The sequence below is a fragment of the Dipodomys merriami genome, unplaced genomic scaffold (genome assembly GCF_024711535.1).
Source record: "Dipodomys merriami isolate MVZ:Mamm:240054 unplaced genomic scaffold, mDipMer1.0.p SCAF_5, whole genome shotgun sequence".
NCBI lineage: Eukaryota > Metazoa > Chordata > Mammalia > Rodentia > Heteromyidae > Dipodomys > Dipodomys merriami.
Window position 1 is genome coordinate 50,102,821 of NW_027206068.1, and position 18,027 is coordinate 50,120,847.

At 38.9% G+C, this 18,027-nt stretch overlaps 1 protein-coding gene and 1 long non-coding RNA gene across 2 annotated transcripts in view; one reads left to right on the forward strand and one right to left on the reverse strand.

Annotated features, from left to right (window-relative positions):
* Positions 1–3,199: 3,199 nt before the first annotated feature.
* LOC138810108 (uncharacterized) lies at positions 3,200–7,983 on the reverse strand. The gene is made up of 3 exons (XR_011367027.1): positions 7,920–7,983; positions 6,690–6,821; positions 3,200–3,323 (listed from the first exon to the last, which is right to left on the reverse strand). It is a non-coding gene; the product is annotated as an uncharacterized lncRNA (long non-coding RNA).
* Positions 7,984–11,144: 3,161 nt separating this feature from the next.
* Positions 11,145–18,027, forward strand: part of Mdfic (MyoD family inhibitor domain containing) — a 118,884-nt gene continuing 112,001 nt past the window's right edge. Inside the window, exons 1-2 of the mRNA XM_069997366.1 lie at positions 11,145–11,309; positions 11,495–11,740. Of these exons, the coding sequence (XP_069853467.1) occupies positions 11,145–11,309; positions 11,495–11,740 (411 nt within the window). The remainder of the gene's footprint in view (positions 11,310–11,494; positions 11,741–18,027) is intronic.

Sequence of the window (18,027 nt, forward strand, 5' to 3'; positions counted from 1 at the left end):
ATCACAGGACATAACTTCTTCAAAAGTCTAATCATAGTACTTATAAAATAAATATAGTTGCCTGCTAAGTGAATGCAATATTCCTAAATATCAATAGAAAAAAAGTCCACTTGTAAATACTCATGGAATTCTACAGGGACTGTGGACTATTTTGCTTCTCGTTTGAGTGCTTTATAGGTCACTAAAACCTCTCCTATCAATTTCCTGAGTAACCTTCCTATAACAAGATCTCACCTTGTCTCATTTTTTTCTATAAAATGAAAATAGTATAACCTCTTCATATTTATAGGATAATCAAGGCTTTAACTTTCTATGAATATGGCATCCTTCTAGCGGAACCTGCCAAGTCTTATGTGAACTTTTTCATATAGCTTGTTTGCATTCATTTTGGGCACATGAGTGCAGTATACTAGGCAGTATTTCTACACAAACTGGAGGATTTCTGGTCAGGCAGCTGTTGGGAAGACAAGCTCTTCAAATTGAGGATTCAGTGTTAATAGTTTCTGAGACAATCTGGTTCTATATATGTCTCAACATTTGATGGATATGGTGGATTCATTGGATCATCAATGAATATGAAATGAAATATCAACTCACAGGCACACAGCTTGACTGAGGTCATCATTACAGGGGTAGACCAGGATCAATGATTAGTTCACAGGCTTTAGAGCCTTATACTTGATATTCATATCCTGGGTAATCCATTTTTAGCTGTGTAGTCTAAAAATAGTCACCCAACTATTTTGCACCCTTGTTTCATGTCATAAATGAAGAATGTGTGCACCTAATTACAATATTTCCATGAAGACTGTAACAATTAACATATGTAGATATCTCTTTACAAATGAATATTATAAGTTTTGTAAAATCATAATAATTGAAAGAATAATAGTTCTCCATGGGGAAAATGAGAAGGATGTTTTGAATATAAAACGGATTCTGAAGAAAGTAAATTATTTATTAAAGCTCATAATGAAACTCAAGTCTAGCTTTGCTGAAGTTCACAAAGAAGAAATTATGCAGTAGAGATATTAACTCGGTAGTTTTCAATGTAATAAAATGAACATAAAATGTGTTAAACTTGTTGATAGTTTTCATATTACTCTCATCTCTTATCAGAATGAGATAATATTCCATTTTCCATACCCATTATTGCACCATATAGACTACAAATGCCTAGTAAATCCATAGATGTTCATAGCTACTCATGCAGAAATGAAATATTTAACTACAAAAATATCTCATATTTGGGAAGCTATTTTCTGACATCTCTTCCTCTGATATTTGGAGAGCATGTAAAGTGATTTATGCACAGAAACTTGAAGGAAATGCTCCCATTGTGACTTTCAGGATATTTCATGAACGTTGCAAATACATATTTTAAAAGTGCTTTCTACTGTGAAGTTTTGCAAATTTTTTTTTATCATGTAAAAGCACATTGAACAAACAAATCCTCTGGAGGAATTTCTTAGCTCATCTCATCAAAGGCAATAAGCAGATATGGATGTCCATTTTTTAATAATAAAAGATAATATGTGATGTGTATTAATTATGGTTATTAATTTAACTTTTGTTATAGGAAAGATTAATTATAATGCTTTTCTTGTAGGACAGCTCTTCATTACTTTTAACTAATGCTAAACATTTGCATTGCAGAAAAATTATTTTGGTTTAATGAGAGCAGTTATAGAAAGTTAACCATTTGTTTTGTATTTTAGAGGTGCCCCTTTTGTAAGAAAATCTAGTAGATGGGAATTCAGACTTGGAAAAAAAACAGAGCTATAGGGAGATGATTTGTGTTTCAAATATTTCTTTTTTCATTCAGAAAGCCTTCTTTAAACAGTAGCTCTTCTTTTATATCTTGGCATCCATGGAGATAAACCTTAACGAAGTTTCACAGACAAAGGAATTTTAACTTGAAATGTCAGATTCCATTGCTATCTACAGTTCAAAACTCAATTATGTATAAAATTATGAGGCTAGTCAATGAAAACTTTGACTGATAAAAATATAATTTGTGTACTCTATGCCTACAATAAAGAAAATTTGTTCATTTGATTTAAAATATAACTTGAGAGACAGAATGATGTCTTTATGCTAAGGAATTTAGAGTTAATGGAGGGAAAGTGATGGGTTGGACTTTGTGCCTCCAGCTGCAATTAGTATTACAGTGTTAGGAATACATTTCTATGAACTTCAATGGTCAAGTATGTGTGATTTTACTTGCTAATAATATGTGAATTTTTTGCACATTGGAAAAAATGTGACACCAAAAGTTTGGTGAAATGACTAATAAATAACCAAATGAATAAGTAGAATTAACTTTTACTGGTGACAAAGATATTAGACACAAAAATACATTTGTGTGCAGTTTCATATCACAGTAATTTTTATAATTTGTGTACATTAGCCATATTAGATCATAAATACATTCAAATATAAAAGTTAGAGCTACTTTTATAAAATCTGTGAGAACTAGGACTCAAAACATAAAGGGAATTAACATTGTTAACAACAGCTGAACTAAGCTGCCTATCTGAGAGCTAAATCAATTAAATTTTGCTTTATCAAATAATATGTCACTATGTTCATATGGTTGTAAAACTTCTAATTTTTCTTGTACTTATTTTCAACCCTATCATATATTTCTTCTTACAGTCCCAGGATCATCCTAGCTCTTGCAGAAATATTAATGGGTTCAGTTAAGGAAGAGAATGTCAATTATACATCTCGGAAACAATACTAGGAATAAAAATTTCTAGTGCTAACCAACATCGAACAGCTCTGGGTATGAAGTCTGAGCCTGTGTATTTTTGCCATTCATCGCAAGTTAACACTATGCAAATCTCAGTTTAATAAACATTATTGTATGAAAATTTTTCTTGTTTAAAGTTATCTATTTTCCTTTCCTTTCCTCTTTGCAGTACTCAAGTTTTAGGCTTGCCTGGGAGACACATGATCTAGACCTTTTGCTTTGATTTTTTTAAATATTTTATTGTAAAAATACTGTACAGAGGGGTTACAGTTACATGAGTAAGTTAATAAGTACATTTCCCATGGAGCATTGTTACCTCCTCCATTGTTTTCCCCTACCATCCCTTCCCTTCCTGCCTTCCTAACTTCTCTCCCCACCCCCAAGTTGTAAAGTTCATTTTCAACATAGTGTCTTGTACATCTCATTGTTACAATGAGTCAACACGTATCCTTATTTCAGCATTTTGTTATTTCCCTTCCCCTCCCCAAATTAGAAAAATGTATATACAAGATTCAGGGCATTGACATCAAATACAGTGAAAACAGTGCTTATACCACCAGGGAAGAACCTACAAGAGAAACAAAAAAATCACATAGTACATTTTAAATATGTTAAAAACAATAGCAAGAGAGAAGAAACCACTGGTGTCCCTATCTTGGGGTTCATTTCATTTAACATCATCTAATATGGTCATATATACATAGCTTTTGACCTTTTCTGCCTTGCCTAGACTTATACTACTTATTGCAAATAAGGGAAACCATGGGACCTGTGTTTCTTTGAGCCTGGCTTACTTCACTTAATATAATTTTTTCCAAGCCTTTCCATTTCCTAACAAATGGGGCAATGCCATTCTCTCTGATGGAGGCATAGAATTCCATTGTACTGGGCATTTACCCAAATGATCACAAACAAGGCTATACTAGAACTAACAGAACAACTATGGTTATCAGCATTATTTAGATATTCCATATCTAAGATATGGAACCAACCCAGATGCTTTGATTGTTTTTGAGATGGGTCTTCTTTTTGCCTGAAGCAGTTTGAACTATGATCCTTCTATTATACTTCACCTTGTAGTGGGTTCAGAGGGCATACCACCATGGCCTCAGTTTTTTTTTTTTTCTGTTAAGATAGGAATCCCATGCACATTTTTTGTTTTGCCCAACTGACCATCCTCTAAATCTCCACCTCTTGTGTTGTTAGGATTACAGGAGTAAGCCCTCAGCTCCCTTCAATTTTTATGAACTAGTAGTCAGGAGAACAAAGTTTAATTGAGTAAGAAAAGAATGTGAAAATTTTAAGTTTGCATTGAGATGAACTATTAATTAGTAGGGCATATATCTCCTTTATTAAAGCTGTCAAAATTATGCAAAAAGACCACCAAAATAAAAATAAATGTTTGCTTGTAGAGTACTGACTTCTGATGAATGAAATACACATATTAATATACTAACATGCTCACATTGCACATTGAGATTTTATAGGTAAAAGGAGAAGTGTTGAAAGTTTCTACTGGTAAATCTAATCTTCAACTAGTCATTGGAGATGGGAAAGAGAAGAACTGTATATCTTTTCCATTGATTATTTGTTTATTTACTTATTGGCTCTATGTAATTTACTGAGAAATTATTATGTTCATGTTAGTAGGTAATCTCTAATGAATAAAGAAAGTTCACTAGCACTTTCTGAGAGCTTATATTCAATTGCATGGGTATTCAATTATCAATAAAATCACATTAATCACAGTTATAAGTTGATTCCATCTATAGTGACTTTTTTCTAAATATTTTGTGCACTCCACCTGGCAAACAATAAATCCCAACAATCAGAACATCAAATGACTTTAAGGATTGTCATCTCCATATTTGTTTTGACTTAGGTTAATATTTATCTCCTAAAAGTGACAAGTTCCCCACTCCACCACACAATTCATGTTAGAATATTTCTTCACTGTATGTGTAACGTCTATAAGAAGATTCATGTGACAAATGATTTGGACATTGCTAAAAACAGCAGCAGTGCAGCAATTGGGCCATAGGCCATGATCACACAATGATTTGGGAGGGGGGAGAGTGAGGTTGTGTGTTCCTCAAGCTTCTCATGGGTTGAGGCATTTTTCTGACAGAGTACAGTAGTAATTCTTTTTATGTATTTCAGGTATTTCCAAGCTTCAATTGACTTTTTCAAAAGGGGCCTTCTCCCATCAATTTAAAGCAAGTTTTATGAATACACGATGATATAATGTTTAACGTGTAATAAAGTAATTATTTGTGTCTGAGCAATTGAGAAAGTTTAGTAAGAGAAGTTGTATAGCATTCCAGGAATTGCATCAACAAGCCTATATAATCTCAGCCTGACAAGATGCATTAAATCATTTAAGTTCCATGGATGCAATGATTTGTGTTGATAGAGATTGCTTCCAATTCTTTATGAAATGTGAAAATTAGGAAAGATATTTGGGCTTGTTTATGTCCTAATTTATTTCCCTAGTAAAAAAAAAAGTTACCAACCATAGGAAGCAGGTTAAGAATTAATAAGCATGCTGTGGTAATGAACTATTTGCCTTGTAACAGTTCTGGCTCCTTTTTCACATCCACCTACAGAGTTTGCTATAGATGAACTCCTTCACTTAACCTGATGGAACACATTCCCCACATTGCTAAGTTATGGATATTCAGAGACATGCCAGGAGAGTGTCTGGTGTTCCCTTCAACTGAGACAAAAGCGTTTGACACATTCTGTCAGATGACTCAGGCATTCTAGGATGCCTTAAACAATGTCAAACGAAGGCAACAGCAAAAGCTGGGGATTGGGTGGGGAAGTGAGGGAGAGTTTTACAAAACAATTAAAAATGAATTTAAGCCTGTCACAATACTTTTCAAACTTTCTCATATCCTACTTCCTAAGTTTCTGACCCCATAGGAAAACCATCAGGAGAGAAGAATTCTGTCCATTTTTTGGGGGGTGGGGTAGTGGGGTGCAGGTAATCAGGGCCTGGCAATTTGTCTCTCTCCCTCTATGTATAGTGCAGCATTTGTATAATTTATTTCTTCATGCATATTTCATCATTATTAATCATCATAAATAAGGCAGTCACATCTTTTAATGACACAGGGGTTGAAGAAATAGACTATGTCAATGTGTGACAGAGCAGTTATCATCATCATTAGGGGGATTTATTATTTTGGGAAAAAGCAAGTTAAAAGACTTAGCTCAGTAGTCAAAAGTGCAATTCAGGTTTTATTGTGCAAAAACCTGAAAGTGGAAACGGTTCTTCTGAAGCTGTTTAACATACATGTAATTCAAACAACCTCTTTAAAAGGCCTTCAGTGCATTCATGCACAAACAACAAAGTTCTCAGCCCAAGTTATTCTTTCAAGCTTCATAGTTGAAGCACAACATGAATACCTTGCCATAGGAACCAGCTGAAGCAGCAAACAAGGCGCTTGGTGTCTCTCCTTCAAATAACAGGATTCTGGGGAATTCTCCTATTGCTCCCTTCAGAGACAATTAATGGTTTTAAATACACCTGGTGATAATCAATTCTGGGAGAGACCTCAGAACTGCAGGTCATATTTCACTTTGGACTGGTACAATACCCAAATAACAGGATTTTAAAATGAATTCTGTGTGTGTGTGTGTGTGTGTGTGTGTGTGTGTGTGTGTGTGTGTGTGTGTGTGTGTGTGTGTTCATGCCCAAAAACTGTCCCTGCTTCCTTTGGCAGAGGAAATAACAATTTGCAATCTAAGGAGCTTATATATATATATATATATATATATATATATATATATATATATATATATATATATATCACATGAATATTAAATTTTACTTTTTTTAAACGTCAATTTAACTGATTCATACAGAAGGAGGGAGAGAACTTAAGAAAAGCCCATGCTAGACAGGGTAGATTGGTTCTCTGGATCTTACCTGGTGAGATGGGCTCCATGGGAAGAGGGTCAGCACACATCAAGGACTGGACTTGGACTCTTTAAAAGGCAACTGTATGATCACAGACTCATAAACCCACAAGCTCAGCATGATCTCAGGTGCTTTTGATTTCTGGTGAGGGTCATAATTGAAGAATGGAGAGAATATATCATAAGTTTTGTAAGATGATTTCAAACTCTCTCTTTTTAAAAACACAGTTCTCACTTAAAATGTAAATGCATATTTCCTAGTGCACTGTATAATAGGGGTTACTCTAAATCAATGCTCTCAACCCTGGTGAACATTAGAATCCCCCTGGGAGCTTTTAAAACAGTTGGAATACCCGGACCCACCCAGTATTGGATTTTAATTGATCTGAGGTGAGGCTCAGAAAAATTTAAAAGCTTTCCAAATGATTCTAATGTGCTGCCAGGGTTGAGAACAACTGCTCTAAATAGTTAGAGTAAGTATGGAAATTGCCTTGATTATTTTTGTAAGTATGTTTCATGCAGTAGTCATGAGACTGAGGAAGGGGAAGTTATCAGGTACACATCATGACATTTCAAAGCTGAATTTGGAAAGGTTTGAGAAAAAGAATGATTTTGTTTTTGTAGTTCTTCTTTTTCCTTGTCTTTTCAAAATGAACACACATGCAATATGTGCATAAATGTACACACAAATGGCATACACAATCTACATGTCATCTTTGCACCTTAAATAATTATCATTAGTAGCAATATATTGAGAATGGCCTTACATTTTTTCCACAGGAAATCTGTGAAAATTTTGTAGTTTTCTCCCTTCCTTCCTTTCTTTCCTTGCTACCTTGTTTCCTTCTTCCTGTCCTCTTTCCTTGCTTGCTTCCTGCCCTCTCTCCCTCCTTCCTAAAATAAACATGTAAGGAGCATCAAGCAGTAGATCAAGAGATGGAAAAAAATCCCATCCTACAAAAAGCAGAGGGATATTGGCACTTTTGTTTCTGAGTATATTAGGTACTGAGGATAAAACTTAAGCCTTGTTTACTAGGCAAGTACTCTACCAGTGGAGCCATTCCCTAAGCACGTTTTTAAATTTTATTATAAGATGGGTTGTTATACTTCTGCCCAGATTGACCTTAGAACATAATCTCTTTACCTATACTTTCAAAGTTGTTTGGATTGTGGGTGCACAGCATTATGCCAGCAATATTGACACAATATAAAGTCAGAACCACACACAATATCAACATACCTAACCAAGAATTCAAGTGTCAGACCGCTGGAGGGTAGAGGCAGCTGAGAAAAGCCACTTCCTTATACAGCACCTGTCCCAATCGTTCTTGGGGGCACTGGCCCGAAACCGCTCAAACTTGCAAAACAAGTTATTTGCTAAAAGTTCCTGCTAACCCTGGCCATATAAACCTTGCCACAACCAGACTCTGTGTGACCTCTCTGATCCTGACCAGGAAATTTGCCTGGGAGCATACCCCACCAAATTTTATTCACCTTTACCTCCTCCTTCATGTCCTTTCCTCACCTAAAACCTTATATCTGGTGCCAAAACCCAGGAAGGTGGTAGTGCTTCACTTTGCTGTAGGGTGATCCATGGGCACCTCCCCTTCTTGGCCTCTCTCTTCCCTTCCTCCTTTCCTGAGGTCTCCTCCATCCATCGGGAGCACAGAGCCCACTGAGCTTACATTGGTCTGAACAGGGACTTGAAAAGACCTTGTGGCCTTTGCTTATGTAAGTGGTGCATAGCCCATGGACAGCCACCTAGTGGCTTGGGGTATTATTGGTTATCTGTGTAAACCCAGCGGAGGCCCCTCTCTCTCTCTGTCTCTGTCTTTCTCTCTCTGTGTGTCTTTCTGTCTGTCTGTCTGTCTGTCATTGGACCAGGACCTCAGCCTGGCCTTCTGTACATCCACAGTATTCAGATTGGGTGAGCCCCTACCCTTTGTCTCAGGGTGTCCTGGCTTGCTTTCAGGGAACTTGGCTCCTCTTATTTCCTTAAAAGTCATGAGTTCATGCCCAAGTCTCCCCCGCCACCCCTGCCTTTGGCCTTGGGCTGAGAACAATCAGCGATGCCTGGTCTTCTCTGTTGTCCCCGTTTTTGGTAACTCTTTGGCTAAGACAAGGATGCCTTCTTCAGCCTTAGTTTTACTCCAAGTTGCCTGGGCATCATGGGAAACAAAAATTCCAAACTGGACCCACATACTCCTTTGGGTTGCTTATTGACTAACCTCAAAACTCTAGGCTGAACAGGGAATGGCCTATGTACCAGCTCGATAACCAGTTACCCTGGCCTGAAAATGGGACTTTCAATTTCAATATACTAACCAATCTCTGCAATTTCTGTGAGCAGATGGAAAAGTGGGCTGAAATTCCTTATGTCTAGGGATTCTTCTACTTATGCTCCCGTCCCTCCCTCTGTGTCTCCTGCCCCCATCTCAAATCTTGCTCATGCGGCAAGATCCCTCCAAAAACTCTTCCCCTTTCTCTTCCTCTCCTGACCCTCTTGACTTGCAGTTATCGTCCCCACTTGTGGTACATTCCCCACCTTATTTGCCACCTAACCCCACATTGGGACCTGTTCCTGATCCACAAACCCCTGTGCCTGGTCCATCCTTAGATCTCCCTTCCCCCTGTTGCTGGCCAAACTCATGCCCAAACTAACTAGGCAGAACATTTGCTTCCCTTGCATGAGGAGGCTGGGGCAGAGGCCTGGTGAGAGGCCATGTTCCCATTTCATTTGGGGACCTTTCTCAGACTGAGACTGGCTTGGGGTCTTTCTCCAATGACCTGCCCACCTTTGTCAGGGAGTTTCATTATCTAACCCAGGCCTATGATCTTACCTGGTATGACCTCCATGTTATACGCTCCTCCACTCTTACCGTAGAGGAGCATGAATGAGTCTATCAGGCTGTCCAGGCTCATGGGGACGAATCCATCTTACAGATGTTACCTTGCCCATGGGAACTGAGGCAGTCCTAGACAGGACTTACACTGGCAATATCAGATAGACACAGCTGAGGGTCGAAACGGCCACATGCGAACAGATAAGATGAGTCAGTGCCTTTTGGCTGGATTATAGGTAGCCTCCCATAAGGTTGTTAACTTTGACAAACTGCAGGAAATTACTCAACTTTGGGATGAATCCCCTGCTGCCTTTCTAGCTAGACTTACTGAGGCCGTGACCAAGTATACCCTCTTGGACCCCACCTCTCCAGCTAGGGCAAGCTTTTTGGCCTCTCATTTCATTTTGCAGTTAGCCCCAGACATAAAGAAAAAAAACTTAAAAAGGCTGAGGATGGCCCTCAAGCTCCACTCTATGACCTGGTAAACAGGGCCTTTAAAGTTTTCCAGGCCCATGAGGAACAGGAAAAGGCTGTTAGCGAAGCCTGCTTTCACCAAAAGGCGCCTGGCCTACCAAGCCCAAGCTCTGGTCTCTGTCCTAAGGCCCTCTACAATGTGCAGCTCTGGAGAAAAGCATCAACCACCTGGACCCTGCTTCAAGTGCAGCCAGGAGGGGCACTGGGCAAGGCCATGCCCTAAACCTCGTCCTCCCCAGGCACCATGTCTGCTGTGCAATCAAAAGGGACACTGGAAGCCCGACTGCCCCTCTGTGCCTAGCCACTGAGGTACAGTCCTTCCCTCTCCTGACTTGCTGCCTCCGGTCCTGGGCCTGTCTGCTGAAGACCGAGGATGCCCTGCTTCACCAACTAATCACCCTTGTCCAGGCTAGGGTAAAGATCCAGGTAGTGGGTAAGGCCATTTCCTTTGTGGCTGATACGGGGTCTACCTATTTGGTCCTCCCTTCCTACTCAATCCTCTTAGTTCCTTCCCAGGTCTCAGTTATGGGAATTGATGGAATTACCTCCCAGCCACCGGCAACAGGCCCTTTTATGTGCCTGATATATGCAATGAAGGTAGAAGAGGAATGAGATCCAGCCCTGCTCTTAGCCTTAAAATCTAGCAAACTTCTCCACCCAAGTAGTGAGTTGAGACAGTTCTGAGATAACCCAGTTCTACAAGTCAAAGGAAAAAATGGGCAGTTTCAAACCCTAGCCAAGGAGGCCCTTAAGTTAACCTTGGGGTCCCCACTAAATGTGCTTTTCTTCAGGACTTACTAGGCCATCGTACCCTAGCCCTTCTGTCTCTTTCTCGCTTGCAGGAGATTCATCTCCTATTTATTGAAAACCCAAGTGTTTCACTTTTTCAGTCCCCTAAGCTCATTTTGCTACTTTTCTTCCCTCCACTTCCTAGCTGACTCCTCCTTGTCTGAACACTCATGCCCTGAATTAGTGGAGTCCCTTGCCTCCCTGGCTGGACTTACTGACCAGCCCATCCCTGACTCTGATCTGGTTCTGTTTGTGGATAGCAGTTCCCTGGTGGATCCATATGGAAAGAGACAGCCTCCTATGCGATTGTTTCCAAAGGAGGGGAGGTATTGGAGGCCCAGCACCTCCCTAAGGGAACAATGTCCCCAAAGGCCGAACTACTGGCTCTCACTAGGTCCCTCTACTTGGCAAAAGGGAAAAGGCTAACTGTTTATACTGACTCTAAATATGCCTGCCTCATTGTCCATTGTCACGTGGCAATCTGGAAAGAACTGGGGCTCTTATCTACAAAAGGGATCCCTATTGTTAGTGCCCACCTTATTTTAAAATGAATTCAGGCCCTTTCCTCCCATCTGCTGTGGCTATCATCCATTGTAAAGGACATTAGACAGATGATTCCCTTGTTTCCCGAGGTAACAATAAGGCCAATGCAGTGGCATGCCAGCTCGCTCAACAGTCAGTGGCTTCGGCCCCCATTTTATTTTTATAGGTCCTAGATTCGACTCCTCAGTATTCACCGTCTGAAAAAACTCTTCCCTATGAGAAGGGTGGCAGGGATGGAGAACAGGGATGGATCTTTGTGGGAAATAAGTTGGCCTTGCCTCTGGCCCAGACTACAGCCTTCATTCAGCAGGTTCATGCCACACTTCATATTGGGCCCAAGGCACTGGTTCAGTTTTTAAAGCCCTTATTTTATCACCCTCAGCTTTCCACCATAATTGAGTCTGCCTCTCAGGCATGTTTTATATGCTCCACCACCACCCCTCAAGGGGAACTCAGGCCAGCCTTTATAACCCACCAAATGCAGGGCTATTTGCTTGGACAAGGCTGGCAGGTTGATATCACCCATATGGCCACCCACAAAAGGATGAGGTACCTTCTTGTCCTGGTAGACACCCTCATGGGGTGAGTTGAGGCCTTGCCAACTCCCAAAGAGATGTCAGGAGTTATAACTTTATTTTTACTTTCAGAAATTATTCCTCATTTTGGTCTCCCTTCTTCCTGTCAAGCTGATAACGGCTTGGCCTGTATTTCCCAGGTAGCACAACAGGTGTCTTTGGCCCTAGGACACAGCCTAGTCTCAGCTCAGGAACTTTCAGTTAAACCCCAGGTAGCCATGAAATTCAGCTTGGTATCTCTAACCTCACTCCAGAGCCAACTTACCTTCCTAGCACAGGTTGCTCCCAGCCCTGGACCTCCTAATGGCTGAAAAGGGTGGGACTTGCCTATTCTTTTTCTTTTTTTTGACCTTTTTTTATTAGTAAGTTTTTTATTGTGAAAATACCGTACAGAGGGGGGCTTACAATTACATGAGCAAGGCAATGAGTACCTTTCTTATCAAGCATTGTTGCCTCCTCCTTTGTTTCCCCTTCCTATCCCTTCCCATCATTTCCCCCCACCAGCCAAAGTTGTAAAGTTTGTTTTTCGACATAACAACTTGTACATCTCATGGTTGCTATGGCTCCACCTGTATTCCTATTTAAACAATTTGTTTTTTCCTTCCCCTCCACAAATTATGCCAGCATCAAATACAGTGAAAACAGGAGTTATACCATTGGGGAGGGACATAAAAAGCAATGGAGAAATAATCTTTAAATATGTTGGAAACAAAAGCAAGAAAGAAAAACCATTTGAGTTCCTATCTTGGGGTTCAATTCGCCTAACATCAACTTATTTTCTTGCAGGAACAATGTTGCTATTACATCAATGAGTCAGGTTTGGTAGAACAAACTATTGAGGCCCTAAATAAACTAAAAAAGGAGCTCAAACATCAGCAATCTGGGGGGCCTATTCTGGAATGGTTCCATGGCCCCCTTTCTGGGTGGTTACTACTCTTAGTAGGCCCATTAATTTTAATTTGTCTTTTCTTTTTATTTTCCCCATGCCTCTTGAGGTTCATCCAGAACCGCATCCAAGAAATAACCAACGGGATGGCTAATCAGCTTCTTCTTCTCCACCCATACATTTACCTGCCAATGACCCCTCAGGCATCCTAGACAACTGGCATACAGCTCCATGACGTCCCTGTCCAGCAGGAAGTAGCCAGATGACTATCGTCACCCTATTATCAAACCAAAAATGCTGGAATGTCAGGCTGCTGGAGGGCAGAGGCAGCAGAGAAAGGCCACTTTTTTTAATACACCATCCATTCCAATCATTCTTCAAAAGCACTGGCCTGAAACCACTCAAACTTGCAAAACAGGTTACATGCTAAAAGTTCCTGCTGACCCCAGCCATATAAACTATACAACCAGACTCTATGCGACCTCTCTGATTCCAACCAGGGAGTTCACCTGGGAGCGTACAATAAACTTGTCTTTTGTTCACCTTTACCTCCTCCTGCATGTTATTTCCTTGCCTAAAACCTTACAGTAAGGAGGTCATGTCTGGCCAGGACCATATTGGCCACATGGTGGATTGTAGGGTCTGGCATCTTGTCTTCATGCTGAGGGAATGAAATGCCCCCACCTCTCATGTGATGGGTGTGCCCAGAACCCTGGAAGCAGGGATGGGCACATGGCTGGTAGGTTGCTGAATCAGTCAGTCCAGGGCCTGGGACTGGGGATTTCCTATGGACCTGTCCCCTGCTCAGACCAGCCCAGATGCCATACCATATGTCTCCATGGTTCGTCCTATGTCCTGTCTTCTAGCTCAGCTCCAGTCATCATGGCATACCAATTCAGCAAGCCATCGGAGCTGAATTGGTTTGTTGGTATTATTGCTTTTGTTGTTTCTTTTGCTCTAGCCTGTTTCCTAACTGTGTTAAGTGTATTTGGGGACTGCAGGCCTATGTAACAACTGGCTGCCTGCAGCCTGCTAAAGTTATAATAAAGATTCCAATATTCCAACCTTTCAAAAAGTAGCTTCTGGAATAATTTCACCTTAAAACAGATGAAGTAAGGAACTGCAGTAAATGTGAAAGCAAAGGCATATTTCCATCTAAATAATGCTAGTGATTTATGCAATGACCATAGAAACGTTTTGTCTGAATTATTTTTGTAATTTAGTGTGTTTTTGAGCAAGACAATCTTAACAGCCAAAGCAAGATGAAGGATAAAACAAGATGAAGGAGAAGATAATATGTGGTTCCTTTTGGGAGAAGAAACTTTCTAGATTTGCCTAGAAGAAAAGTCTCTTGGAAATTTTGGAGTCCAATTACCTTACTTTTATGAATTAGGAAATTGCACCAATGAGTTTTATGCTCCTCTTGTCCTTAACTTTATTGTACTGAGAGCAAATGTAGTAGTTTCTGTAATAGATAAGAGTGATGTTTAAAAGTTTGGAAAGTATTCAAAATTAATTGAATTCTTTTTTTTTTTTTTTTTTTTTTTTTTTGTCGGTTGTGGGGCCTGAACTCTGGGCCTGGGCACTGTCCCTCAGCTCTTCAGCTCAAGGCTAGCACGCCACCACTTGAGCCATAGCACCACTTCCAGCTTTTTTCTGCTTATGTGATGCTGAGAAATCAAACCCAGGGCCTCATGCATGTGAGTCAAGCACTCTACCACTGAGCCAACTTCCCAGCCCATAAATTCTTTTCATTCTGAGTTTAAATTCAAGGAAATCCAAGTGACACTGAATTTTGTCCCTTCTGATAGATTTTTTTTTTATTACACTGAGTAGGAAAAAAGTGAATATATATGTCTATAATGTTTGAGGATGCTCATATCAACAAAATTATAAAGTATTTGAAAGTCTCTTAAAAATCCATGATATATGAATGTATTACCATGTAATTATCTGGAGCTCTGCACCTTGAAAAAAAAGTGAATGCAAGTAGCTGTGATTAGACTCCATTATACATACCAACCTTTTACAACACATTGGATTTCAAATGGAGTTTATTGTAATAAATGCTTTTACAAAAAATGTATATAAAAAGTAAATATTTGATTTAAAACTATGATGCTAAAATGCATTTAATCACAAATATATTAAATACTATATTCTAATCTCTAATAAATACTAAAATAAAAACAAGATACATTTGAGGCTGTGCTAATTTTCCTGTTCATTAATACTAAAATGTTCCAGTCTATGGAACTATATTTCACCCTCTAGTTAACATTTTAGTGTCAAATAACAGGAAGTTCAACTATATTGTTACCATAGTGAACATTATTCAAAATATTTTAAACCATGCATATCCAGGCAGGAGCTTTCATTCAACACCATGAATAAAAGATACATTCATATTTACCAGTAAGATTTGGTCAAAAGAAGATTAAATCTTCTGATAGACATTATTTCTTAGTGTTCCAGAATAAGAAATATTCAGAAATAAGAAATGTTTAGAAAGCTATAATGTAGACCAGTGAAATAGAATCCATTTTGGAGGGCAAAAATAATATGATAATGAGACCAATGTTTCCACAGTCTCTGAAACACAAACACGGACATTTGCTACTCCAGTATAGTCTAGATTTTACATGTGTCCAGTGCTTACCAGATCATGAATTATTTACATAGACCCAAGTGATCATTTGATTTAGACACAACTGAAGCCTTTTTAGTATTCTTTGAGTTAAAAAAAAAAACTTTAAATGGACCAAGATTCTTGGCTAATTTCTGTGTCTAGACCTTTGGGACCATTTTGTAACGTACAAGCCCAATAGCCAATGGGAAGGCTAGAAGAAGATTTGCTGCTAGAAGGAATCACACTGGAATTGTTCCCATTCAGATCCTAGTTTGAACCACTTATTAGTAAGTTTTAACACACTGCCTAAATTATTTCATCTTCCTACAGCTGTTTTGTTATCCGTTAAACAGTAGTGTCTATTTTCAAATGTTCTGAAGATAAAATGATGTCAGCTATGGAAAGTGCTTACATTACACCATCCACAGAAAATGCACAATATGGCTTACTCATTTGATGAGCACAAATGTATGACTTGCCCAAGAGTGCTAGTTTTATGTATAAATCATCAATACAGCATGTTGTGTCATGGTATTGTTCTGCATTTATAGTTTCCTCCTTCCTACTAGCCAAAAAATGTTCCCAGTGTAACATATGTGTTTGTGGATTTTGCAAGCTATTGTCAGATGCATAGTGTTTTTGTGATTGTAAAAAAAATGTTCGTTGGCTTTTGTCAGTTGAGAAAGCATGCATTAAAAAAATCATAGATATTTAAGACATTACAATATGCTATCCTATCCTCAGCTCTTCATATTCTCGTGCTTGAGTTCATCATTTTTTCCAATATAGTAGTAGGAAACACATGCTAAAATGGTTGAAAATACAACTCTCTTGGTAAATGACAATATAGTTTTCATTTGTTTAAATAAAATTGCTATGATTCTTTCTTATTGTATTGGCACAAAGGATTTGTACTCTGATTTTTTTTAAGCCCAGGAAGATAGGGTAGCGGTGATAGATTCAAGGTAGAAGTGAGGTACTATCTTCCCCATCATCTTCTTGGAAACAAAGCTGTTGTCAGAACTCTGCGCCACTTTCTCAGGCTCTTGGCTCCTGAACTCAACATCCATCTAGGTCTACAAAATTCAGGAGCCTCAAAAGCTGCTACATTCTTCCTCTTGCCTATGACTGCTCTCTGACCAAGAGGAGGGGAAGAATACTGTTTGATGTTGATTTGTTGATTTTTCACTAATGCTTAATATGGCTTAGAAGGTAACATTTTAGTTATGTGAGAGAAAGAGGAGTTAATGAATATTGTTGCAATAGGAAAGCTATTATTTCTCATTTTTGATTGACATGTTCTGCTTTTTTGGCATCTCTGTTTACTATCTCTGTACTGAGATGAAAGCATTTTCTTTAGTTTATGAATCATGGTTAAGGTCTCTATCTCATTCTTCTGTAAGCTTTTATGAAATCTTGTTATACTGGCATAAAAACACTCAAAACTTGTGCGCATTCATTTATTTATTAAACCTCAATTCTGAAAGCGTCCTGGTTTTTATCAGTATAAACTATGCTTGTTTGAAAGCTTAACTTTGAATAACTCTAAAACAATGGTCTCTCTTTTCCTTAGTGAAAGGTTGGTTCGTCTGCATGGATTCGCTCTTGAGCACATAATCACTTTGGCAATCTGCAAGTGAGTGTCAAACATTATGTGCTGGAACAGAGTGTCAACTCTGACTAGTTTAATAGACGTTTCACCCTGGTCCAGACATCCATCATCTTTGTAGCTCTATTTTTGCCAGAGAACTGGGCTTTCTATTCCAGTCACTAGGTATAATAAACATGTTTCTCATGGAGATTTTTTTTATCAATGTCAGGTTATAAACACACAAAAAAATTTAGACAGAAGATAATCTTTCAGGTGACTAAGAGTTGTATTTATTTATCTTCCACATATAGACATTCAAAGAACATGGAGATTCACCATCCCACCAATTTCAGGTGTTAACTCTTGCTTACTAATGTTAATCTAGCTCCTCACATGTTCCATGTAGGGCTTTGAGAATTGGAGATTTAAAAACTGATTCCATGATTAGGAGACTTCTGGAAAAAGATAGTAGGCATTAGAAAGCATAGAAAATTAATCAGTGTAACCTTAGTGTTTGCCATCTGTATAAAATCTTAAATGAGTAAAACTGTGTCACATTTTCTTACGTGAGATGCACTCTTGATGCTTTTAAATTTTTTACCTTGTGTCTCTAGATCTTGTACCACATGGTGAGCTATCAGGCTCTCTCCCTTTTGTGAACACTTTTGTTTTTGTGGTGGAGGGCATTGATCTTTATACTAGACAGGTTTAGCCCTTTCATGGAGGAAAAAGAGAAAATATTACATGATGACATCTGAACCTAGGATGTCATTGGTACTTTGACTTGAAACCTGGATTTCTGCTTAACTATCTGAGTCCCTGCAATGACTGAATCTACTTTTCTCACACATAATTCTCTTGGTGAGAGATGCCTTGCTCCCACCACTGCCTAGTCAGGCCTATACTAGCCTACCTGTCTGGCTGACCTCCTAACAAATGCTGCCACTTCCTCTTGAATGGTCATGTGCCTGTACAAGTATAAGATGCTTAGGTTCTTGGCACAGATTCATCTCCTTAG